Source organism: Podarcis vaucheri, assembly GCF_965113315.1.
Source record: "Podarcis vaucheri genome assembly, chromosome: 8".
Taxonomy (NCBI): domain Eukaryota; kingdom Metazoa; phylum Chordata; class Lepidosauria; order Squamata; family Lacertidae; genus Podarcis; species Podarcis vaucheri.
The window spans coordinates 59,469,547-59,496,140 of NC_138766.1; the positions used below are offsets into that span (position 1 = coordinate 59,469,547).

Below are 26,594 nucleotides of genomic sequence, written 5' to 3' on the forward strand. Positions count from 1 at the left end.
ACTCACTGGCATACTAATTTATCTTTTCCTGCCTATACCTTTAACGTCCTACATATGCTCGAAAACTGTTCTTGCTCAAAACAGTTCAAGAGCAGGGCAGATTTTGCCAAATTTAGGAAGTGCTTGGGAAGCATCATAGGGCATCTGTCAGCATGTAAAATGTCTTTCCTGTTCTTCCTGATGGTGCTCGTAATTTTCCTCTTAAAAGTTGTAACAGTATCAGAGTGAGAAAAGAGAAAATGAGATTAAGGCCATTGCACTTCCTGGCAATGGTGGAGAACCTGTGGCCTTCTGAATTCTTTTGGATTACAGTTCCCATCACCCCCAGTCAGCAGAGCCAATGGGCAGGAATGATGGTAGCATCTGTGGGACAACGGATTCCCTACCCATGATATGAAGGAATGGCTAGAGCACTGTTACTTTTTAATTCGCTTAAAAAGTAGCCATCAACCATAACCCAGAGATGGATATTTTATTGGGTTCATTAAGTTACTACCCTTCTGCCCTTTCTTCCTTATACTAGAATAAGACTGCTGAAACAGGGCCATCCTTTTCACACATGGGCCAGCCAAATGCCCACAAGCAAGACCTGAGCGCAACAGCACTCTCCCCCTAGTGTTCTCCAGAAATTGACATTAAAAAGTCATGCCACCTGCAGTACGTATGCAGCCATAATGACTAGTGGGCTTTGATGGCCTTCTATATATGAATTTGTCTAAACCTCTTTTAAAGTCATCAGCTTCCTAGTAATTAGTACATTTAGTAGTAACCAAGTCCTTGGTGTAACTATGCACTATGTGAAGTAGTACTCTCCTTTCTTGGTTCTAATTCTTCCTCGTTCATCTGCAGGTCCTTTATGAGCAACTTTTAAAAATCCATCTCAATATTGAGCATTGTGGGACCCTGCTTCATCTGCTCTGGTCATATGAGCTGTATGAAGTTACATTTCTTGCCTTTTCCATCCATTAGTACTCAGTATGATTCTAAGAGTGAGAACAAAACACACCACAGATCCAACCAAATAAGATTTAAAGATGAAAACATTCTAGAAATAACCAGAAATTAGAGTAAAGAAAGATGTTGACATTATACTATGGACTCTGTCCAACTGCTGAGTAACTTCGAGGAACTAGAATGTGTTGATGGTCTTGATGCATCAGCAAGATGGTCTATTTATGGAGCTCTTACTGAATGGAGCTGGCCTCCATAGCATGTGCAGTATGCCCATAGCTGTTCTTACATGCCCCTCCTGGCATATTTGCAATATCTCAGCTTAGTCATTCATTCATGATCAAGCGATATGTGTATCCAAACCTTACAAATTATTCAGGCTTTGTTACCTGATCCAACGAATCCATGGTACAAAGCTCTGCCATGAGTCATAATCTTAAATGGGTCTCATTCATCAGGTCCTTTCAAAGAACAATCTATATTTTAAAGTGCCGTCTGCTTCTTAAGTGGCATACTTAGACAATGCTCTGCGTCACTGCTAGAATAGCTGCCCTTCTCTCCCGCAAGAAGAGAATGTTTCTTTTGGCAGTTTTTGAGGTCTACGTCTTGTAACACACAGCTTGCAAGATCTTGACTTCATGATGTCTCTTCACAGTTTTCGTAAAGAGCATCAAACAAGCAAACTAGATGAGGACGAGAGAGTATAAAGTTAGCTTTCTAACATTAACACCCACAAGTTACTCTACATTATTTTCCAGGGCAAACTTGTATGCAAGCATTATGTTATCTCTAGTGAAGCAGCTAAACAAAAAGTTGTGAGCAAGTGATTCAGAAAGATGGTTTGATCACAGTCTATAAACCACACCTTGATTTGGATGATACAATACGATGGATTAAGTTTTCTGTTGTTGTTTTTTTACATGAAAGGGAGACAGACAATTGTTTTTATGTGAGTATGATAGATTTAGATTATTGCAGTCCTATTTTTTAAAAAATTGTCAGCATATGTTTAAAGAATTCTGGAAACAGTCATCTAATTTAATGAACCACTAGAGTTTTCTAATAGAAGCTTCACTGGACCTCTCGAGAAAGGCGAGAAATAATGATAAAATTATGTTTTCACTGCCTCTTTTTCATCTGCTGCAGTCAGTCCAGTGGCCCACAACTTATTTTTGTTAGATATGAATGGTGAAGAGGGCTTAATAATTCCCCAACAGCAGGTGGTAATGTTTATCCTATCAGAAAGTGATCAGAGAACACACCAGACAACTGCTAGACCAAGTGTCTCCTCCCTGTTGCCCCTTGAGTTTGAAAAGCATCAGACAGCTGGCTTGGTGCACTGTTCAAGCAAGATGCTTATGGAATCCATCTTGAGCCCTCTGCTGATGCTTGCCCAGTTCCCTCACCTGGGTGGAAGCCATCCCTGTGGGATAAGATGTCTGTGAGAGAGATTGCTGCTGCTGTGATAAAACCACCCTGAGAATCATACACTACAGAGTAAGATGATAGGCAGAGTAAGATGTTTCAGGCTTAAATTTGTATTGATAGCTTTGTACAGAGCCACTGAGATAGATTAGAAGTGTAATGAAGTGCAGCATTTTCAGCTGAGTCCACTGGAACATTCACACTTTATGGAACAGGGCTTACTTAAGGGTCTCCTTCCCCTGAAAAGGTTTCACCATTAGTTTAAGCTCCCTAAAGTATGCTTGACATTACATCCTTCAGGGAACTTACCCAGCCTACACACAAAGAGGAACACTGCATTCATTTCTCAGGACTATTTTTGGAATCGTTAAGGTTGTGTGAAATAAACAGCATTACATTATCCTTTTGCCACATAGCTCTAATTGTAACAGAATGAAAATCTATTTTGGTGAGACATTCAGTCCCCATGGGCGCGAAAAGTTCACGGCCAACCACCTTTCTGAGAATTGAACAGCTAATCTCATGATGGATGGAGTTTGCTGGTGCATATTTTACCTGCCTACAGTTATGTAGTTGAACAATTTATTTTATAAGAAAAGAGTTTCACTTGGCTCCCAGAGAATTAAAAATAGGCATAAGAAAAGAAGTCTTTGAGCTTATAGCTGTATTGTTATGATAAAAGTTGACAGCTGTAGGAAGTTCTGCTGAAGGGATTATATTACATTACCATGTAAACAGAAACTCTTTAGAGAAAGTTGAAATTATTTTAAAATAACCTACAGTTACGTCTTCCATTCTATTTAAATTTTCAGTGGACAAAAAATAGTTTCTGACCATGGAGAACAGCCTATGTTGTAAGTAATACATTATTAGCAGACAATGCATATTGTAGTGGTGGGAACATAAATTTGACAGACAAGGGTTGAATTCAAATCAGTACAGCCCTGATGTGAAAATTTTGGAAATAATGAGTTTTAAGACAATACTTTTAAAATTAATTGAAGTCAAATTCAGATTCTGGTTGTGAATTTTTGGATGCAGGCAGACAAATGGATGAAGCCCAGGTTTCAGTGACAAAATTTGAACCACCTTTCATCCATTACAGTCTTTTTCTAGAATGAAACTTTTATTAAGTGAAATTATAACATTTTTTATATATGCAAAGTGCCATTTCAGCAGGAGTTTAAGACTGGGTTTTCCTTTTCTCCTTTACTATTAGCATGAAACACATAAATTAAATTACCTACATTCAAAATACACTGCTTGTTTTCTAAAATCATGTATTATTATATAACGGAATATGTGATTTTCAAAAACAAGCAATGTTGATATTATATAGCAACAAAGTCAAAGGACATTTAGGCTGCAATTCTGTCCCTATTTACCTGAGATTAAGCCCCACTGAATTAAGTGGGAGACTTACTTCTGAATAGACATGTGTGTTCTTATACTAGACACATACAAATCAATTTGCCTTGTGGAAGAGTTAAGGTGCATGATTTATGCCGTAAAGCTCTTGCTGGACTATATCACTTCAGACTGGAGGTAAGGAATTGCATTTTTTTATGTGCTTGCATATAAAGAAGACCCTTTATGTGAAAAAAAAATAGCTAGAACATTGTTCAATAGGTTCTGAGAGGGAAACTCTTAAACAAAAATTCCAAGTGCAAGTGTATATGATGTTTCTGGATCATGTCTGCTGAGTGCTGGGGTGATTACAAAACATTGTCATTTTAAGTAGAAAACTTTAACAAAAGCAAGTGGTTTTTTTAATTTTGTTAAATGTGAATAAGATGGAAAGTGTGGAAATGGAGGATAGGATGGGTGGTTTTAAGGAAAGATCAGCAATGTTTTCTTGATGGTTGCTTAAGGATTGCCTTCCACTCAGAATTTACTAAAAAGGGAAAGAGTGGAAGGGGATGATGGATAAAACCAGAATAGCCCATTGATAACATTGCTATGTTATCAATGTGGAGTGAAAGTTTGTTGTCTCCTGCACAGTAAAAGCCTCATACTCAGAGGTGTCAAATGCCTGCACTATGGGAACCAACTTAAACTAGTGCAGGAATTGTCAACAACTTCTGCATTCCTGGGACCTATTCTGTATTTGAGACTGGGATCCAGTGCCATTCTGCCACACAAACTCAGCTTGTTCCTGGGTGGTCCAACTATTAAAATTCTCGGTGTTATGCCCTCTAGCAATAAAGCTTTCATAGTGGCAGAATGAGCGGTGACTAGGGAACTGCATTTAAAGAATACAAAACCAGATAGAGAAGCAGTCTCCCCAGATAACTTTTTTCACTGCTCCCTGTTTTGCAGTGCCAGTCTTCCTTTGGTGTAGAGTGGCAGTCTTCCCAACACCTGGCAACCACATCCCCCCATCAGAATGACACAAAAATGTCACATAGTGTCAGTCTTAGGGTATTTTGGCAGGGGGCATGGTGGTGGTTGGCTGCTGTTAGGAGGAGTGCAAATCCCACCACCTGTACATTCAGCCAGCTTTCATTCCTCTGAATTCGAAAATCACCCAAATGACCCCCCAGTGAATGGTGGTAAAAGGGGAAGGGATTTTAGCACTATGGGACCAACTCTGTTCTCTGTTCTCTCTTCCTTACATAGGAAGATGCCTTATACTATCATATCATTGGTCCATCTTGCTTGGTATTTTCTACGTCGACTTCCAGTAGCTCTCAGGATTTCAGACAGGTTTCTCTCCCAGTCTTGCCTGAAGATGACAGAATGGAACCTTGGACCTTCAGCATGGAAAGCAGATGCACTGAGTTATGGCCCTTCAAATAAGGGCATTAGCTAAAGCAGGAGTGTGAACCTTTGGCGCTCCAGGTGTTGCTGAACTACTACTCCCATCAGCCTCAACAAGCATGCCTGATGGTGAGGGATTATGGGAGCTGTAGTGAAGCAATACCTGGAGGGCCAAAGGTTCCCCAAACATTAGCCAAAGGGTCTCATCTTCCAAAGAGATATTTCCCAACAATCAAGGGACATAGATTTTAAACCCTTGATGTCCCATTAGTTCCATTCACAATAATCAAAAGTTGTATTTGCTTAGTCTTGCTCAGCTATGCTACTGAAACAGAGGGTACAAGACTGAACTGTAGCAATAATGAAATTAAGATGTGCCCATTTAAAAACCTGTGCTGATAAGTGTACAGAATTATGTGTCCACATATTGTACTTGCAACAGTATTACTTCAAAAGCATCATCCATATTAGGATGGCATTTTAGAGTTGGGGCCCTATAGAATGAATCTGCTTGGTGCAAAATCCATTTATGATGTTCCTTATTTAAAACTAAGGATCTGGTCCTTGAAAGAAAATGCAAAACTGTTATTAGATAGAAAGAAGCAAACTACTTTTTTCACACCCACTAGGCAACAGGTCTTGTTTTGCAAACAGCATGACTCTAAGCCAACTAATACCTAACGAGTCATCATTCCTCACTAACTTGGTTTAAAATTTAACACTGTATATTTACAAAATATGCTTGGGACATTGCCAAACCATCTTTATCCCATATAGCAGTTCATCATAAGCATCTGTGATAGAAACAGTATTTCAGGTATAGGGGACCTATGGCTCTCCAGATGTTGCTGAATTGCAACTTCCATCATTCCTGGTTGTTGGCCATGCTTGCTGGGACCGATGGGAACTGTAGTTCAGCAACACCTGGAGGACCAAAAGTTCCCCAGACCTGCTGCATAAGTTTGTGTTTTCTGATGAGCTATTTCAAGGTTCTCTACATCTTAGAGATATAGAGCCATGGTGAGGTGCAGCATACTCTTTTAAGAGTAAGGAGGGAAGTGCCCTGTGTCTTGAACATTTTTGTGTGCTCTGGGTTTAGTGAAAATTTGGAAAATGCTTCTGTTGAATTTTTCTTAAGATAAAAAAGGATGTCCTGGTTGGCATCTCTATTAACCATCAAGCTACAGTACAAGCGCTATCTGAAGACTTTCTATGACCAACTTAAGAAGCAGAAAATTATAAGACCTGTTGATTTCAGGGGACTTCGGGTTTACTTCCAGAAGTCCAAAGCAATTGATATAAGCTTATAATATTATTCTACAACAATGTTCAAAAGGTTCAAAATAACTTTGGATAGCCGTTTCTTAATCTTTTAATGAACACATGGGCCTGGCAGAGTTCTCATCAAACCCTGTTGAAATGAATAGGAGCTGTGTAAGATTACATACTGCTCTCATTCATCTCAATAGGGTTTGTGCAAGGACATTTTCTGCTGGGTTATGTTTAAAACAGCCTTCCTCAACCTTGTATTCTCCAGATCAGGGTTTCCCAGACTTGGGACTTCAGCTGTTTTTGGACTACAATTTCCACCATCCCTTACCACTGGTCCTGCTAGCTGGGGATGATGGGAATTGTAGTCCAACAATGGCTAGAGACCCAAGTTTCTGAAACCCTGCTTCAGATGTTGGATTGCAACTCCTGTCTTCCCTGCTCATTGGCCAAACTGATTGGGGCTGATGAGAGTTGCATTTCCAAATACCTGGAGGATACTAGGCTGAGGAAGGTTGTGCCAAAGACTTTGTGGTGTTTATATATTTATTTTCCACAGCCATCAAATACTTCTAAATAATTGTTTTTGATGGAACTGAGTAGTCAATATGTGTAGGTGCAAGACGAGTTTTCAGATTTTCCCATTGTAAATCTTTATTCCTCCACCCCTAGACTGGGTCTGAACCATCCCCTCAAGGACACATGGAAGGACGTCCTGGGAGCAATGAGAGAGTTGATGAGCCGGCTCGTCATGTCTTCTCTTTCTCCTGGTTGAACTCATTGAATGAATGATGACTCTCCATCCAGCTGGCTTCTGGAAGGATTCATAGGAAGCATGTGACTTGGCTCAAAGTGATAACAAATACTGCATTAAAAGGAATGGTGGATCACATTTTATCCAAAAGATTTTGTTTGAAAAAATTCTCATTGGATTTGACTCTGTTATATTTGTGGAAGCAGATGTACAATTTGGGAAAGGGGTGGGAGGGAAGAAGAAATGTAAGCTAATAGCTAATCATGAACCAATGGAGGATCAAGTTCCTACCAGCTTTGGAGGTAATGGCAGGTATCAAGTGGTGACCTTATTACTTGTCAAGGTCACCTCATTGGCTAGGTACTGAGTTTATGTGATAAGGCTTTATCTAAGGAAGGTGATATATGATATAACAAGCTATTGCATGATTATTGCAATTGATCCTAAGTGTGCCGCAGCAAAATTAATGTCAGAAATTTATGTGAAGAAAATAAAGCAGCACAATACTGTTTTTACAAGTAAAGTGCTAAAGGCACACAAGACACATCTGTAAATTGGGGACTTCTATACGCAGTTTTACAGGAGTGGTTTACCAATATTCTTGCATAGCTGTTTCCTCACTAAAGGCATTGTTAATAAACTTCACATTACACAGGTTGGCTCTTTACCTTACCAGCAAGCTTTTCAATGGATGTGCATTGGCAAAAGCCACACATTATAAGGCAGGCACAATCTCCACCAAGCCACACAATTAAGCTCTGCCTAATGAGGGTTTGGAAACAGTTTGATGGTGGTCCCCTACACTGCATGGCAAAACCACATCTGAAATCTGGAAGAAGGTTCTTAAGCAGTTTGTAATGTGCCAGATGGAGGAGTTGCTATCCGAACAAATTATGTCTGAAATCCAGTGGTAGTAGAACCCTTGGATGTGTTTAATGAAATGCCCTGCATTGTGGTCTAAATGCTGACATCCTGTTGATCATTATGAATGCGTACAGAGTGACATCATTCACATTTTGTACTCAACAACATCAGCACACTCTTCATGTACTGACATACCCTGCTATAGTAAAGTTAAAATTAAGTGACGGTATATAGGTTTCCTCCACCTCTACCATTTGATCCTCACAACATCCCTGCGAGGTTGGTTAAGCTGAGGAATAGTGGCCGGCTTCAAAGTCATCCAGGGAGCTTCGTGGCTGGGTGGCGATCTGAACCAGGGTCTTCCTTCCTATCCTAGCCCTGGTCCACTCCTAACTGCTCCAGCACACTGCTCAGTTGAATGAAGGAGTGGAAGGGTAGGGTGAGGTGGGCTGGAATAACTTTATCCCATTGTGAGACCACCAAAGATGGCTAAGGACTGTCTCAGGGAGCATTGCATCCATTACTTCAGGGTTAGCTCATAAGATCACAAAACAGAGGCTGGAGATCTGCAAAAATGGGGACGTTAGATCTCTGCTTTTATCGTGCTGTACTCTCTATCCCCTTCAGGCTCCTTCGGCTATGAGTGGAAAAGTTGACCGGCCTCTCAATTGCCTAAATTGTGAGAAGTTGTTAGGGGAAGTCTAACTTGAAAAATACCTAATAGCTCGTTCAGAAATGTGCGTCTTCTTCATCGATCTCCACTGAAAGATTTGTCAGCAACAGATTCCCGTCCAAGTTGGCTCAGTTTCAACTTATACAGTCACAGCTGCTTTCTTTAAAATAACTTTGTCATGGGCTCTTTCTCCGCCCCTGCCCCCCCCCCAAACACCCAAAATGTAATAAGCTAAATTTCAGTGAAATGAAACCGATTTTCGCATCAGGTTCGAAGACGCAAAACAAAGGTGGAAAGAAGTTGTGTGTTAAATCGGAACGGATTTTTGTGCGTGGAAGGAATATAAATATTGTGGATGCATAACGTCAGATCTGGGTATAAACGAAGCGAAGTCAATCCCACTTGCTTTACTGAAAGGACCTAGGAAGGGGAGGAAGGATGAGGAGTAGAGGTCTGAAGAACAGATTTCAGCTGGAAATAGTTTTCTCTGAACTAACAAAGCTGGGTTTCTAAGGGAAACGTCGACTGGTCAGTGAAACATCCACTTCGTCTACTCCACGGGTGGATTTTTAAACTTTGTGACAAAGCAGCCAAGGGCAGTCCCCTAGGAGTGAGCCCTATTGAAACCAGTGGATCTTACTTCCGTGTAAAGGTGCGCTCAACTGGAGTGTTAAGAAATGCTCCTATTCCTTTCAAAGAAGAGCAAGGACTCACCCCCCCCCACCCGGGCTAACATGAGCACCGTGCAGAGTTTACTTTGGAAAACAAGGGTGGAGAATCTGTGGTCCTCCAGGCGTCGTAAAACTACAACTCCCTGGCCATGGTGGCTGGGAGTGTCCTAAAATGAGAGGAGACCCAGGGCCTCAGCCTTGGCAAGTGGTCTTTTTCTCCCGGCTGGAAACCTTGCCCTTTAATCCTAGATGTGTGAGGATAAATTCGTTAGCATTCTGTATACGCCCAGAGGCACTTTCTCAGGGGTAACTAAGATCTGGAGCTGATTTCCTAGCAAATTCCGAGTCAAATGTAGCACTGGAACTGCTGAACTTCCAAAACATTGTCCCGGCACCACCACCACCCGCCCCGCCCCTTTTGCTTATACTGTACTATTTCCTAACCTCACTTCACCTCTTTCCTACAGATAGGTTACCTATGGTCGGATGCTGTTCCGCCTTAGCCCCACTCAGCCTCTACTTCTCTCTATGCCACGATCGATCCATTCCCCACTGACACGTCTCCGAGGCAAGGAAGTGTAGGAAGCCGTTGTTCCTTTGCAGCTTTTATTAAAAATATAAATATTAAACGTTCTCTTACACGACCAAATCGACCGAGCGCTGAAAAGATGTTTTATTTGTGGAAATGTTTACAAAGAAGAGAGAAAGAGAGAGAGAGAGAGAAAGGAGAGTGGCTTCCAAATAAAAAATAAAATAAAATAAATAAAGCTCGATACAGAGGAGGACGCCCCAACCCTCTCCCCCGCCCACCAACCCAAAAAGACAAGGCTCTCTCTCATTCGCCCAGCTTCCAGTGGCTGAGCCGCTGGACCCCACCCTCAAAGAGTTGCATTAATCGTAACAACGAGGGAAGAGGAAGGGGGGGGGACAAAGAGTTAGGACAGCAAGTCACAAACGACACTTGGGTACAACGCTGGGCATGCTACTGACGCGCTAGGTTAGGCTGCGTGTCGACTGGACACTCTCTACGTCGATCAAGCTCTCGATGAAAAGAAGAGGAGAACAGCACGAGGGAATCTGTGTAAATATCGTGTGCGAACTGGAGGATCTCTTTGGTAGGGGGCGGGCGGAGGGCAGAGAGCGCTTCATTTCCCGATGGTCTCCAGCATTTTCCTGTTGCTCTCGACCTGCTGCGACAGCTGCTCCGCTCGGGCCATTTCCAAGAGTTGCCGGAGGAGGTGGAAAGTCAGGTCTATGGAGATCGGCGAGTCCTTGGACGAGCGCTTCTCCTTCGCGGCGGCGTCGAGGGGAGCCCCGCTGTCGTCGTCGCTTGGCCAGGGCTCGGCGGCGCCCTCTAGCGAGCGCTCCCGCACGTTCTGCAGCTGCTGGACCGCCGCTCGGAAAAAGTTGCCGGCCGAAGCAGACGCGGCGAGGTGGCTGCCGCCCGAGGCGGAGGAAGAGAAGGAGAAGGCGGCGGGAGAGGGGGTCTTGTGCAGGTTGCCCAAGCGCACGAAATACTCTTCTCCCACGCGGAGCAAGATGGGCAGCGCCTGCGGCTGCTCTTGGAGGAGATCCGGCTGCTGCAGAGCGGGGTCGGCTGGGACGCTCTTGCCGAGGGCTCGGCACTCATGGCAGGGCAGCAGAGCGACCAGCAGGATCCCTGTAGAGACCAGCAGCTGGATCTTCATGATTCGGCGGCCAGATCTGGAAAAGGCACAAGAGGGGAAGGGAATGGGCATAGTTTGCTGTCAGACGGACTCCCGCCCTTGGGTCGGCACCCTAGGGAGGGGAAGGGGGACGGATCCCCGCCGGCAGCTGCTGCTGCTGCGACGGTCGCTGTCCGCGGTGCTGAAGGTCTTCCATAGCTGTCCCCTGCCCTATCGCAACTGTGAATTCATCTGCACCATGGCCCAGTCAACCCAGTCAAATCCGCTCACAAGGGGAAAGTTTGCATCCTCCTCTTTGGGTCAAGGGCTGCCTCGACACCCGTCTTTATTAAATGCATCGAATAGAAAGAACACGATGCTTTAGCGTGCAGCATAGCAGTTTATGGGCTAGGCTACTTACAGGTCAGAGCACTGGACAGGTGGTACTTTAATCAAGACCTTAGTATAGGAAACCCAGGTGTCTCAATCATTCAGAGCAAGCAAAGTAACACCTTCCTTCATTTCTTTTAAACGCTGCTTGACTGCTTCCAGAAAACCTTCTGTTGCCCTTAAATAGCCCTTTCTATCATGATCCCAGAATTACTTTTTCTTGAGACCACACACACACACACACACACACACCACACACCACACCACCTGCGCTTTAATAACACACACTTATCCAAACTACCCAGCGGCAGTATCTTCTCAAGAGAAGTTTGCCTTTTGTGCATGTGAGGCTAACCTGGATATTTTCATACCTTGGAGATGCTGGTGAAGTTTAAGCCGGACAGGTGGAGTCGCTCAGCAGTTGGGTGCCCCCTTTCGTCTCCCTCTCAGGATGCGTATCTATTGGAGCCGTCTTCTGCCGTCCTTGTGATCAGTTTGCTTCCTAATCAGAGCCCGGGTGCGGGATTTTTATAGGTTAGACCCTCTTCTGGAATCACGCAGCCCTTGCCTAATAAGCTGACGCTTTCTTGACAGCTCGCTTGCGTGCCCCGATCCACTGCTGAATAAATCATGGGGGCCGTTTCAGAGCAGCAATGGGCAACGTCCTGCTATCACAACCCAGAATCTCACATCCAATTATATCAACAGATATTTATCGCCTCGTTAGTGACGTCAGCAAAGCCCGCGACCGGGGAGGGGGGATCAGCAGGACACACTTCCCATTGACAAAAACCCTTGAATGAAGAGTTCCCAAAACGCGTGGGGGGTGGGGTACAACAGCGAGCGCCACCTTTTACTATCACAGGTCAAGGTGACCAAAAACTTTCCACTCTGGTCTCAGAGGAGAAAACCGTCTATAACCGAATCCAGCTTGTCGAGTGCATACCTACAAAAGGCAGAATGCCTCGCCTAAATTCCTTGCAATGGAAAGTTATAGGAAGAAGCAAATATGGAACATAAACTACCTTGTGCTGTGTCAAATCACTGGTCTATCTAGCTCAGAACTGCCTACACAGACCGGCAGCAGCTATCCAGGATTTCAGCCTGGAGTTTCCCCCCAGCTCTACCTGGATATGCGGGGACTGAACCGTCTGCATGAGAAGCAAATGCGTCCCTCTCCAAAATAAAAGCTGGTCTAGCGGACAACCACCTCTCCTGATCTGCAGGAAAGGGAAACCAAGCATCTAATACTTAAGCATTGGGAGGCACCTATCTGAAAGACAAGCTAGTGACAAAAACTGCCTTTTTAAAATGAGAGTTCTCTCTCTCACCAGCCTTAGAAGAGGGTATGCGGCAACATTCTAGCAAAACCTGGCAAGCAATTCTCGTCGAGCTGAGATGTGAACCTGGCAGACTTCTCGGTCAACCACATTTATTTGTGGCTCCCATTAACTATATTAGAAGGTGCTTCGAAATAATTCCCATAGAAATGATTCAAAAGGCAACTTGGGGCAGGGGTGCCCAGCATATATTCTGTTATCTGGAGACACACAAGGAGTAGAGGAAGCAGGGTATCTGCTGGACATACGTATTTTCGAGCTAAGTAGATAGATAGATACTTCCAATTTTCACTTGGCTGCTTTGTGATCTGAATGATGTGGTTTCAGTATATGGGGAGCATCGTTCCACTTTAAACATGGTGTCGGGGAAGACGCTAGATTTTGGAGGAAACCAAAAGATCATGAAATTCAACCCAGCTCTGACACATGACCCCAGCTGCATAATACCATACCGCTTTAAACAACCATGGCTTCTTCCAAATAATCCTGGGAACTGTGGTTTGTTAAGGGTGCTAAGAGTTGTTAGAGAACCAGAGTCCACTCACAGGGCTACAGTTTCTCAGAGCGGTTTAACAAGCAATCCCCCTTCCCAGGGACCGCTGGGAATTGTAGCTCTCTGTGGGGAATAGGGGACTTCTAACAACTCTCAGCACCTTTAACAAACTACAGTTCCCAGGATGCTTTGCAAGGAGCCATGCCTGTTTAAAGTAGCATAATGCAGTGAAGTTGAGGCCATGTGTCAGAGTTGGGTTGGACGGACTTCATAATCTTTGGTCTCTTCCAAAATCTAGTGTCTCTCCCTAACAAATATACACCCCACCCGTTTATCCTCTTGTAGTAGCCCTGTTCTTTCTGCCATTTTCTTGTCCCCTGATTCTCAAATGACATTTGAAATGAAACCAGGTCCTATCATCGCTCTCTAGCAGGTAAGGAATTTAATAAAGCTGAGGATCCTTGACTGCCTTTATTATGCCTCAGGTTCCCTTAGTGCAGATTAATGTTCCAACTTTAACCCACACATCAGCCAAATATCCCGTGGGATACAAAAGTAGAGGGATTCCCCCTGCTCGGTTTGCTTGTGTCTGTAGCAGGGACCCAAAATATACATGGCAGGTTCATAGAACCTGGATGCGAGTTAATACGAATTCGTCGTTTCTGGATGTTTGTTTGCTTGCTTAAAATGTGAATTTGTGTGTGTATGTGTCCGCCAGCGCCACAATGCATGATGCCCTTAACCTTTCCGGAGCAGGAAAGATATTGGAAACTTCGCGCAGCTGGTTTCGTCTTCCTTGGTGAGTGACACAAGAGTCTTTGCCAGAGATGTCTCATCAGCTGCACTTCCCTTCTCCCAGCCCCCGCCTGGGTGAGTGTCTCAAACGGCATGTTGATTCCAAGGGAGAGGAGGGCTCGGTTAAGCTGGAGGCACTTGGCTCTCGCCACCCAGGGATGCAAAGCGCAAGGGAGATGAATGGCTGTTGTTAAACCCCATTCAGTCGCAATCCTGGAGTCGTTGTCTAGCTGAAGAGCAGCAACATTGTGCTTGATGATCCCGTTGTTTTCTCCATAGCGAGGACGGCGCCGTAATCAAAAGCGCTCTTTAGCCCTCCATTCTCCAGTCCCCCAGATCCCTTAGAGGAGGCTGGCTGGAAGCGCCCTCATCTCCATACTACAGACATGGCCAGCAGAAGGACAAAACAAGGGTGGGGGAACTGCGGAAGTCTTCTGAAATCTTTGCTCAAAGGACAGGCAATGCTGAATTTTAACTGCTGCATAGAAGTGAGACATGGGCAAAAAATATTCCAATCTCAAATTTCTTTCTTTATCCGTTGGGCAGGATTTTTTTTCCAGGGGAGGGAGGGTACATAGCCTGTCACCACCTCTACCAGAAATGGCAAATACTCCAAACAAGCAAGCAAGCAAGCAAACATAACTAGCACCAGAGAACAGGCCAACAATTTCTGGTAGATCTGGCAACAGAAGAGGCTGTGTACACACAGCCTGGCTTTACTCTACTGGGTGCTCACATTGCTGGCTTGTGGAGCAGTGGACACAGGAGGTTAGCCACAAGGCACATCTATCCTGAGGTTCCTTGAGAAATGTTGCTTTGTGAGGCATTTCTCTCCAAACCAGCGTCAGTCTGATTGTCAGGTGTCTGATTGCCATCAGTCTGATTGCCATCAGATGTCAAAGAGATAAACAACTACCTGACATTCAGAAGACATCTTAAGGCAGCCCTGTTCAGGGAAGTTTTTAATATGTAACACTGTACTGTTTTTAACACTGATTGGGAGCCGCCCAGAGTGGCTGGGGAAACTCAGCCAGATGGGCAGGGTATAAATAATAAATTATTATTATTATTATTATTATTATTATTATTATTATTATTATTATTATTATTATTATCTCTCCAAACCAGCATCAGTCTGATTGGGAAACATAAGCCACCTGAAGACCTCCGTACACTTGGTGTGGATGGACAGGAGATGACGTGGAAACACATCAAACTGTATGAATGCGTGCAATGATGTGCAAATGTGGCCTGAATTGTAGCTGGAGGGAAAGGAGGAGGGCCTGCTGCATGGGGCCAAGGGCCCTTCTAATCTGGCATGCTGTTCTCACAGTGGCTACCCAGATTCTTGTAGGGAACCCTTAAGCAGGATTCAAGCAGGAGAGAACTCACCCTTCCTGTGGATCCCAGCAAGCGGTATTCAGAAGCTTTGCTGCCTCCAAGGGGTAAAGCAGAGCCATCATGGCTAGTAGCAGTCTATACTCCCCTCCTCCATGAATTTGTCTAATCCTCTTTTAAAGAGATTTAGGTGGGTGGCCATCACTGCCTCTTGTAGGAGCAAGTTCCATAGTTTAACTGGGGAAGGGGTGATTTCACTGTACTTGACAGGGAGGTGTCACCATAGGCGCCGACTCCATGGGGCTTGAGGGGGCTTGAGCCCCCTCAAAAAAAATTTTGGGGGGGCTCAGCCCCCCCAATAATCTCGGGCGCCCTTGCCGCCGTCCCCCGCCTCCTCCCCACCTGCTCCCTCCCCAGCCAGCCAGCCAGCCGCGCGCCCTAGCTGGAGAGCCCCGGCCGTCCCCCGCGAGAACAGGGGAATCCCCGGGGGCGGGGGCTTCTGCCTCTAGCCCCAGGTTTCCCGCATATCAGCTGTTCCGGAGCTGATTAATAGGCAGCAGCACGCTCTCCCCTATTCGCTCACGAGGGGGCGGCGCCACTTTATTTGCATATTCATGAGCTTATTTGCATATTCATGAGCTTATTTACATTTCACGAGCTTTCCCGGGCCCCCCCAATATTTTTTATAAGTCCGCGTCCCTGGGTGTCACATCTTTTTGGTATGAAATAAGACCTGAGTTAGAAAGATCATGATCTCCTGTCATTGCTGCTGTCTTTCCCCCCCCCCTTTTTTTTCTTTTGGCACGCTAGTCCCCAGCTACACTAAAATAATTGATACCTTTATTCTTTTCTGTGGAGCAGCAATCATTATTACATCAGAGGAGACCAACATAAAAGCCTTAAAACAGGCATAGGCAAACTTGGCCCTCCAGATGTTTTGGGACTACAACTCCCATCATCCCTAGCTAACAGGACCAGTGGTCAGGGATGATGGGAATTGTAGTCTCAAAACATCTAGAGGGCTGAGTTTGCCTATGCCTGCCTTAAAACCAAACCAGGAAGTTCCTTCTCAAGAGTATCAGCCAGGAGTAGCCAGCTATGTATTCTCCAGTTACTGAACCACAACTCCCATCATGCCTGACCATTAGCCATGCTGGCTAGGGCTGATGGGAGATGCAGTCAAACAACATCTGAAGGGCAATGGCTAGGCCATGGGCAGGCAAACTAAGGCCTGGGGGCCGGATCTGGCCCAATTACCTTCTAAATCCAGCCTGCAGACGGTCTGGGGATAAGTGTGTTTTTACATGAGTAGAATGTGTGCTTTTATCTAAAATGCATCTCTGGGTTGTTTGTGGGGCATAGGAATTTGTTCATTTCCCCCCCCCCAAAAAAATACAGTTCAGCCCCCCACAAGGTCTGAGGGACAGCGGACCGGCCCCCTGCTGAACAAGTTTGCTGACCCCTGGGGTAGGCAATGGCTGTTTCACTCTAGCCATATATTTGTCTAATTGGCTAGACCTGCTTTCCTAAATGTCAGTCATCGCTATGACTTCATTTCATTAGCTAAGAATGCCAAAAGGCAGGCTCAGGTTAGTTAACAAATGTTTTGTCTTATAACTCAGACTTTACAAAAGAAGCTAGGAATCTAGTTATTGTGGGTCATTGGTGGGTGGGGGTTCTGCTTCCTACCTCTGTGGCACAGTGACCAGTTTGATGGTGGTGACTGGGGTGCAGCTTTCAAGTTGTTGTGTTAAGGATCCCGATGTAACGGAAGATTCCTGGTCTCTAGGGAAACTTCTAAATCACTGTGAAAGCATCATGATAACAGCAGGTTTTTAAAATGTTTCTTCTCTTTGTGTGCCCCAAAAATCTGCTCCAGAGGGTCCCCCAACTCTCTGGAGCTGATTTTGAGGATGCACAGAGGTCTGGAGGAGAGAGGAGTGGGAGAGGGGGTTCTGTTGCATGTCCAGAAGTCCATCAAAGCAGCATAGCTGAGGAATTGGATACAGCCCTTTGATTTCAAGTCCTAGTGAGTTTAAGTCCCTTGATTTCAATGAGTCATTCTAAGCATGATCAAAACACCATATGCTCAAAAGAAGCAGTATGCATCTTCAGGTGGGATTCTGGAAGTGCATCTGCTACTCTCCATATTCTTGTGTCCATAGGTATTGATGCCTTGCAACACTCTGAAAAAAAGAAATGCCTGTCTCCAGTCTCGAAAGAAACCCCACTAAGCACTCCCATAACACTTTAGGATCATTGCCAACATAAACCAACAGTTTGCTGAAACCCTTCTTCACATCTGACATGAGGCTGATGTCAACAAGAATGAGGGCTTTTTCAGCTGTGGTACCCACCCCAACTTTGGAATAACTACTACTCTTTAGGCATCCAGCAAAAGCATTGCTGTCTATCCCAGGGATAGCAAAGTTGGTAGAGCACGAGACTCTTAATCTCAGGGTTGTGGGTTGGAGCCCCATGTTGGGGGGGGGAAGATTCCTGCATTGCTGGGGGTTGGACTAGATGACTCTTGGGGTCCCTTCCAACTCTATGAATCTATGATTTTATTATGATACCTAGGTATCATAATATTTTGAGGGAGTCTGATCACTTGTGTGATGAAGATTATGTACAATTGTTAAAAATAAAAATAAGTAGAGAGAGAGCCATCAGCAGTCAAGTAACGTTAAGTCCAACCAGAAATTTAAGGTCATTTTGTAGCAGGACACCATTTTTTAATCTGCCTGCTTCTAAGGTCCATGCACACATACATACACACATGGAGGAAAACATCCAGTGGTCTAAACTAGTGGAAAAATCATTTGAAATTTACTCAGTACTTCATGGTTCTTCCTCTAGAGTACTATTCCCTTGCACATCTTTTAAGAAAGGTGAAGAAACATGCTATCTCTGACAACCTTTTTTTAAGACAGTGAGTCCCTTTTAGAATCCTCTCTATAAAGAGTTGTAACTAACCACAATGCATAAAATGACAATGTTTCAACAGCCCCAGTGACTGATCTTCTATTCTGCTCATTCCTTCTTACTTCCTGTCCTTACAGACTGGGGTCGCTCTCTGGCCTTGGGAGTTTCTGCAGCACATCACAAAGGCATGTCCAGAACTGACTTACTGAATGTGGAAAACGTCATCTTGGTTCTGCGCACAGATTTTATTTTTTCAGAGGTTGAGGACAACATTGTGGAGCTACCAGTGCCCACACTACATATGTTCGTTTTCTTCTGACTTACCATGGCCTCTGATTCAACTGGTTTTGCAAGGCTAATGTGGGAAAAGATGAAACAAGCTCCGAGCAACAGGATCAGCACTGCTGCAACAGATTTATGGGTCGCTGCCAGGCATCTATTGGATACTGCTGATGAGTGGCACATTTCTCACTTATCTCTTCATGCTTTTTTCTTTTCGGATGTATGCGTTTATCAGTTGACCCACTAAAGGGGGAGGAATATGGCTGTCACTCCATGCAATCCAAATCTAATTTCCTTTCCACCACATTTTCCTATTTCTTTCCAAATCTTTGTATTCACTGGATTCCCTTAACCAAAACGAACCCCCTTATTTTTCTTCAAACTACTCTTTCCCATCACCCAGTCCAAACTTTTCCCATCCTCCTTAAGTCACCTTGAGCCTGAGCAGTTACCTCTTTCTTGGGGTGATCTGCTCCCTTTCTCCCTCTTGCTCTGTCCCCCCCTTCTTCATTTGGCTGTTTTATCCCAAAATAATCACATATTCACCTTCCTTCACTGCCCACAGCCACCTGCTGCTGCCCTTCTGCAGAAACTGAACTTTTACTCTCAGCCCTCAGTAGCACTGCATAGAGTAGAAACTTCCACAAAGCCTCACAAAAAAAACAACACTACTACCCATGCTCCATTCTTATTTTTGAAAAAAGAAACCCCCCCAAAAAAATCACCCTCTGCTTTTTAATTAAACAAATAAATAAATAAATAAATAATTTCGCAAAATGTATATATACCACTCGATTGTAATAACACCTCAAAGCAAAAAAGAAAACCAACAGGAAACTTGTCAGTAAAAAAGACAGTTAAAAACAACTTTTAAAACATTCAAGGAACTATTACAATCAATAATGAACTAAAAACCAGGTTAAAACACATCCATAGACTTTCAGAAGCAACACACTTGCAATAGGCTTATAAGGCTTCTACTGATACTAACTTCACTCCTTCGTCAACCTGTTGCAGATATTAATATTGTGCAGTTTGAAGCGACTGGGAGCATAAGAAATGACTCCTTTTGGAGTAAACCATTGTCCAGACCCATAAAAATATTGTTCAAATTTTTACTGGCATAACTCTTTAAAATAAAACAGAATACATTAAACTATATTTCCAAAATATCCATACTGTCTTGTGCTGTCCAGCACAAGCTCAGCATCTTACAAAATATGAAATAATTCAAACAGACCTATAAGCAAAGGTCTCTCTTTCTCTGCAGCCTGCATTCCAGCCTCCAGGCAGTTTACTCTCCCTTCAGAAGAGCATCATTTTACATCTTCACTCCACTGAGTTTGGGGGGGGGGGAGATTTTGCAACCCAATGTCTCTCACATGATCTAAGGTTACAACACTCACATGTTAGTTACCAAAGAACAACAATATGTTAGTTAATTGTTAACGTGGCAAAAGCTCAAAGTGTTCTCCTTGTCTTTAATATAGCCCCATGGAAAAACTTTTTCACCAATAAACATTTAGACATTCTCATTTTAAACTTTTGTTAATGCGCATGCATTTTTCATTTGTGTGAATTAAATCTATTTTATGTAACACAACCCAATTCTCTCCTCTGTTTAGTTTTAGCCAATGTCTGTCCCACACACATACCACCCCATCTATCGCCCTGAGAAGGTTTATTGCATCCTAGCTTTGCTACATATTTCTATGCATGCTTTTAGAATTGATTGCTTGTACGAGTAGTTTTAATACTTTTCTTAATTTTAAACTCTTCTAAGCCTACCATTGTTAGTGTATAGCTTATGAAATGTCCACGCATTGATTCCATTTCATGGAAATTCATCCAAAGTGCCTTCATTTTCAAACGAACCATGTTCTGAAGGGTGCTATGGGCATGCAGTTTTACTGCTGCATGTAGCCTGATACCCCTTGTGGGCAATTTTGACCATGAACGCTGTGATCTGGAATTTGGCACCTTGGGGTTAATTAGCCAAGGACAACAAATATTAAGTCTGAATCAATTCTAATGTAAGACTCAGGTAATGTTATTGTATTGTATCAAGTAATCTTGTATTGTAGCATATTTATTAAAATATGCTAACATGATCTATTTTAGGAGTTTTTTTGGGGGGGAGAGAAGGCATTTTCCAAACTTTGTTGGGGAAAGGGAGGTCAACCACACAATTTTTCCAGGGCTGTGACTCAGAAGAACAACACGTGTAAACATGGGGAGGGGGGGAACCTTATTGCATTCTCTAATTTTAGTTCCTCTCCTTGTCAGTGCCGTCTTGCCATAAGCACAAACATGATAGGTTGCCATAAAAATAGACACGGACTTGCATATATTTGTACCATCTCCATTAATACTGCAGCACTTTTGAAGCTGACTGATGATTCCACCAAAGGTGGATTTGACCCCAACAGTTTTTAAAATGTGGAGGAATTTGAGCAGATTAAAATATATGCTGGCAAATGGTTGACATTAGCTTCCTCAGTTAAATGGGAGAAACATGCTAAACACACAATTAGCTGATTCCAGACCAGGAGCTTAAGAAGCTGCCCTAACCTGAGTCAGACTATTGGCCCATCTAGCTCAGAGATTGGCAGCAGCTCCCTAGGGTTTCTGACAGGGGTTTCCCCCAGGTTCTAGTACCTGGATAGGATGGGGATTGAGCCTAGGACCCTTTGCATGCAAAGTGTGTGTTGTACCTCTGAGCTACATATTTCCAGGCATCTCATAGTGTTACCATATCCCATTATCACAGTTTGGCAATGTGCCATCATTGTGGTAGCATCACATGGAATGCTTGTTTGGCTAGACTCATACAATCAGCACACAAAGAAACCTTTCTTTGTTTTTGTTTTTAAATGGTGCCAAAATAACTTCCAGGTAAACAACAGGAGGGTTTGGGGGCATTTTTCATGCTGAAAATGTTCACATGGGAAGCATTCAGCCCCGCATCAAGCAGAATGGAACAGATACTGGTACATATCAATCCTTCCTTTTCAGATTATCTTAAAACAAAACTACATTCACATCCTGCCTTTCTTCCATCATAGTACTCAAGACCTGTGGGCCTGATACTCAGTGTGGTAATGCCATCAATAAATCAATAAGTAACTCAAGAAATATATGAAAATTGCCATGATGGCCAGGCCAATGGTCAGTGCTGATTAGCGTCCTACCTATTGTCTACAGCAGCCTTTCTCAACTTGTGGGTCCCCAGATGTTGTTGAACTACAACTCCCATCATCCCTAGCTAGCAAGGCCAGAGCTCAGGGATGATGGGAGTTGTAGTGCAACAACATCTGGGGACCCACAGGTTGAGAACCGCGGGTCTACAGGCAGGTTCACAAGATGGTGATAATGGCCATATTCATCTCCTGTTCTGAACCCTCCCCATATCTAGCAGTCAGAGGTGGGCTTCCATTGGACATTAAGGCTGTACTTGTGGCTATCATAGGAAGAAGCCCATGAAAGATCTATTTTTCATCTACTCAGTTATAACCTATTTTTCAAAGCTAGCGGGTGCCACAGTGTCCACAGGGAAAGCCTGCATCTTGTGAAGTACTCCCTTGGTGGTCATAAAACAATGTGGTTCCCTCCAGCTGCTTTGGACTACAACTCCCATCAGCCCCAGCCAGCACAGCCAATGTTCTGGGATGAAGGGGATTACAATCCCCAACATCTGGAAGGCCCCACATTGGCTACTCATATCACAAACATTGTTTATCAGGTTCCACTAGGCAAGAGCCCCCCCCCAAAGGAAGGTAGTTGAACAATTAGGACAGTGCCTTTTCCTTCCTGACTACCCATGGATGAAGAAACCATAACTGACCTTTATATTTGCCTTAGAAGGACTAGTTAAGGTATAACTTATACCTTAGAAGGAACAGTTATTCTTGTACATTCAGATAATGGATAAAACACCTGTAGAAACTTTCAAAATCATTAATATTAATTCCAGTTGGATCAGTAATCTTACCGGTATTGGTGATTGCAAACATCTCATGATAGCACTGAAGCAATTTGTATTCATTGGCTGTTTTATGGCTGGTGTGTTTTGTAACAAGAAAGGGCTTCCAAATTATGGGTTTTAAGTCACAAAGCAATTAACCCCCAAATTGTAGGCATGTGAATTAGCCCTGCATTTCTTTTCAGCACCACCACAGTGTTGTTCTGTTGGATCGATACTTGAACACTGAAAAAGCAGCTAGGTGAGGCAGCATTTATTCAGAGCATGTTCAACATCTAAGAGGGAGGACAGGTGAAGTAATTGGGAAACACTAGGCCAGAAACAAACAGCTGGGTAAATCAGAAAGTGTCTCCTTTCTGAGCCATTACCATACTAAATCTATAACATCGCAAGGTCAGGTTCTCCTTAATGACAAGTGTTCAGAGAGGGATGAAGAGGCATACCCACATTTTCCCATTGAAATTCCATGCTGTTATCTACAGTGCAATTCCCATTATCTAGAAACTATCTTGGGGATGCTTCTAGCAGGACATTTTCCCAGGAATGTAGATATTCTCCATAAATAGTTTACTGTAACCTATTTCCAGTTTCCCAGGCACCAATGTCTATCTTTAGATAAAACAAACATATGCTTTACACACACATACACACAAACCGAAACCAGGAGCTTTATCATTTCCCTGGCCAGCCATGTTACGTGGCCAGTTGTGGACTGTGTTTTCTTTGATGGATTGCAAGTTCTGTAGGCTTTGCTGCAGGTATATCACATAAATTATTCTTTAATTCAATTGTTGTTTAGTCATGTAGTCGTGTCCAACTCTTCATGACCCCATGAACCAGAGCAATCCAGGCACTCCTGTCTTCCACTGCCTCCTGCAGCTTGGTCAAACTCATGTTTGTAGCTTTGAGAACACTGTCCAACCATCTCGTCCTCTGCCGTCCCCTTCTCCTTGTGCCCTCCATCTTTCCCAACATCAGGGTCTTTTCCAGGGAGTCTTCTCTTCTCATGAGGTGGCCAAAGTATTGGAGCCTCAGCTTCAGGATCTGTCCTTCCAGTGAGCACTCAGGGCTGATTTCCTTCAGAATGGAAAGGTTTGATCTTCTTGCAGTCCATGGGACTCTCAAGAGTCTCCTCCAGCACCATAATTCAAAAGCATTGATTCTTCAGTGATCAGCCTTCTTTATGGTCCAGCTCTCACTTCCATACATCACTACTGGGAAAACCATAGCTTTAACAATACGGACCTTTGTCGGCAAGGTGATGTCTCTGCTTTTTAAGATGCTGTCTAGGTTTGTCATTGCTTTTCTCCCAAGAAGCAGGGGTCTTTTATTTTTTATTTTTTATAAGATATTTATTGAGATTTTCAAGAAATTACAAAAGAAAAAGAAAAAAGAAAAATACAAAATAAAACTAGTTAAAAACAATTCAGTCTTTCCGTCACATATCTTTCATTTGCTTATTTCCCGGACCTCCTCACGCCTCCCTTTTCTGTATTCCAGTTCAAATTGTTAATTCAGTAAATCCCTCCCCTCTTCATTCATCTTAATCTTCAATTTTAAAATATTATAACATTAAATTTTTACCTATTAATAACCATTTTCTCATATTCTCTTATAGCATTACAGCTAAAGACCACTTAGTTTCTATCCAACATCATTCTAACATTCATTAATTTTACAGTATTTCTGTAGATAATCTTTAAACTTTTTCCAATCTTCTTCCACCGACTCTTCTCCCTGGTCTCGGATTCTGCCAGTCATTTCTGCCAGTTCCATATAGTCCATCACCTTCATCTGCCATTCTTCCAAGGTGGGTAGATCTTGTGTCTTCCAATACTTTGCGATGAGTATTCTTGCTGCTGTTGTGGCATACATAAAGAAAGTTCTATCCTTCTTTGGCACCAATTGGCTGACAATGCCCAGGAGAATGGCCTCTGGTTTCTTCAGAAAGGTATATTTAAATACCGTTTTCATTTCATTATAGATCATCTCCCAGAAAGCCTTAATCCTTGGGCACGTCCACCAAAGGTGAAAGAATGTACCTTTAGTTTCTTGACATTTCCAACATTTATTATCGGGCAAATGATAGATTTTTGCGAGCTTGACTGGTGTCATGTACCACCTGTATATCATTTTCATAATATTCTCTCTTAGGGCATTACATGCCGTAAATTTCATACCTGTGGTCCACAACTGTTCCCAGTCAGCAAACATAATGTTATGTCCAACATCTTGTGCCCATTTAATCATAGCAGATTTCACCGTTTCATCCTGAGTATTCCATTTCAACAGCAAGTTATACATCTTTGACAAAATCTTAGTTTTAGGTTCTAACAGTTCTGTTTCTAATTTTGATTTTTCCACCTGGAAGCTAGGGCCACTCCATTTCTTTTATGGGATTCTTCCCCACAGTTGTAGATATGATGGTCATCTGAACTGAATTTGCCCATTCCCGTCTATTTTAGTTCACTGATGCCCAGGATGTCAATATTTATTCTTGCCATCTCATTTTTGACCATATCCAGCTTACCAAGGTTCATGGTTCTTACATTCCAGGTTCCTATGCAATATTTTTCTTTACAGCATCGGACTTTCCTTTCGCTTCCAGGCATATCCACAACTGAGCAACCTTTCAGCTTTGGCCCAGCCACTTACATCAGCTCTGAATCTACTTGTACTTGCCCTCCACTCTTCCTCAGTAGCATGTTGGATTCCTTCCAACCTGAGGGGCTCATCTTCCAGCGTCATAACCTTTATATGCCTCTTGTTTTTGTCCATGGAGTTTTCTTGGCAGGGATACTGGAGTGCCTTGCCAGTTCCTGCTCCACATGGATCACTTTTAGTCAAAACTCTCCACTATGACCTGTCCATCTTGGGTGGCCCTGCACGGCATAGCTCATAGCTTCTCTGAGTTATTCAAGCCCCTTCACCAAGGCAAGGCAGTGATCCATGAAGGAGCTTTAATTGAACACAGTAATGAATTACGGTAGCATCTGAAGCACTAAGTAGAATCTGGTCTAAGACTGACCAGAATCCCACCTGGCCACCTTGGAGCAACAGATGAGGCCATCAACTGTGACAGCTGAGATCGAGGTTTACACACTATAGCTGTTCATGTAAATGAACATGATGAGTTATTTTACAATATCCACACAGAAACATCCTTAAACAGCAGAATGGTTGTTAACAGTTTGAACACAACATTTATACTTTCTCCCTCTTAGGTTTATATGCCTGGTGTATATGCAAGGGCTGTGTACTATACAACCTGTAAGTATCTGAGTCTTCATAGATTTTGAATAGTTACCTTCCTAGGGATTTCCCTCCTTGCATTTAAAAAAAAAATCTCTGTGTTATATGCAAGGATGCAACCAAGGTCAAGTCTCGTTTGGTCCTCAGTTTCCCAGTGTTGAGAACCATGGATTTCACGCTCTGGGCACAGTAGCACTTTTAGTTCCCAAGGAACCTTCCCAGGAGAATTTGCCTGTGGGTTTCGTCCTTCGTGGTTACTAATCTCACAGATGGCTCTCTGTACAGAACCAAGTGCTTCTTGTTTAGCATGGCCATGCTATCTTCACAGAGCTAATTGTTCATATGGGACTCAACATCCAATATTATTGTAATTTATGTTTTACATCATGATCTTGTTTACTGTAATTGGCACAGCACCGACATTGCAAGTACAGTAGAAGCTGCCATCTGATTCCCTATTGAAGCTCCTGATTGCCTTGAATTGTTAGCATACATTAATGCTAACATTGAAATTGATTAAGTGTTCATGTTCTTCCTTGACTTTCACTCATTCAGTTTCAATGTGGTTGCTGGCCAAGGATCCATTTCTGTCTATTAAGAATTTTTAAAGTTTCACTATTTCTCAAGGTGGTTTTTTTATGTCAAAGGATCAAGTAGTATTTAAGAAGCTGATTGTGCCTAGCACCTGCACCAATTATTTGAAAATGCTACAGACAGGGCTTCCCAACTCCTTCCTTGATTGTGTAAACTCTGAAAGTGTTATCCTTCTCTCCTACCAGAATGA

At 43.3% G+C, this 26,594-nt stretch overlaps 2 protein-coding genes across 2 annotated transcripts in view; one reads left to right on the plus strand and one right to left on the minus strand.

The window, feature by feature from the left end:
* The window catches only part of TRIM55 (tripartite motif containing 55), a 40,972-nt gene extending 33,161 nt beyond the window's left edge, over positions 1-7,811 (plus strand). Inside the window, exon 10 of the mRNA XM_082234091.1 lies at positions 7,078-7,811. Coding sequence (XP_082090217.1) covers positions 7,078-7,197 — 120 coding nt within the window. The 3' untranslated portion in view covers positions 7,198-7,811. The remainder of the gene's footprint in view (positions 1-7,077) is intronic.
* A 2,145-nt stretch (positions 7,812-9,956) lies between these two features.
* On the minus strand, positions 9,957-12,065 carry CRH (corticotropin releasing hormone). Its single transcript, XM_082236033.1, has 2 exons — positions 11,775-12,065; positions 9,957-11,071 (listed from the first exon to the last, which is right to left on the minus strand). Exon 2 carries the CDS (start codon positions 11,053-11,055, stop codon positions 10,513-10,515), a length of 543 nt encoding a protein of 180 aa, XP_082092159.1. The 5' UTR covers positions 11,056-11,071; positions 11,775-12,065; the 3' UTR covers positions 9,957-10,512.
* Positions 12,066-26,594: the final 14,529 nt, after the last annotated feature.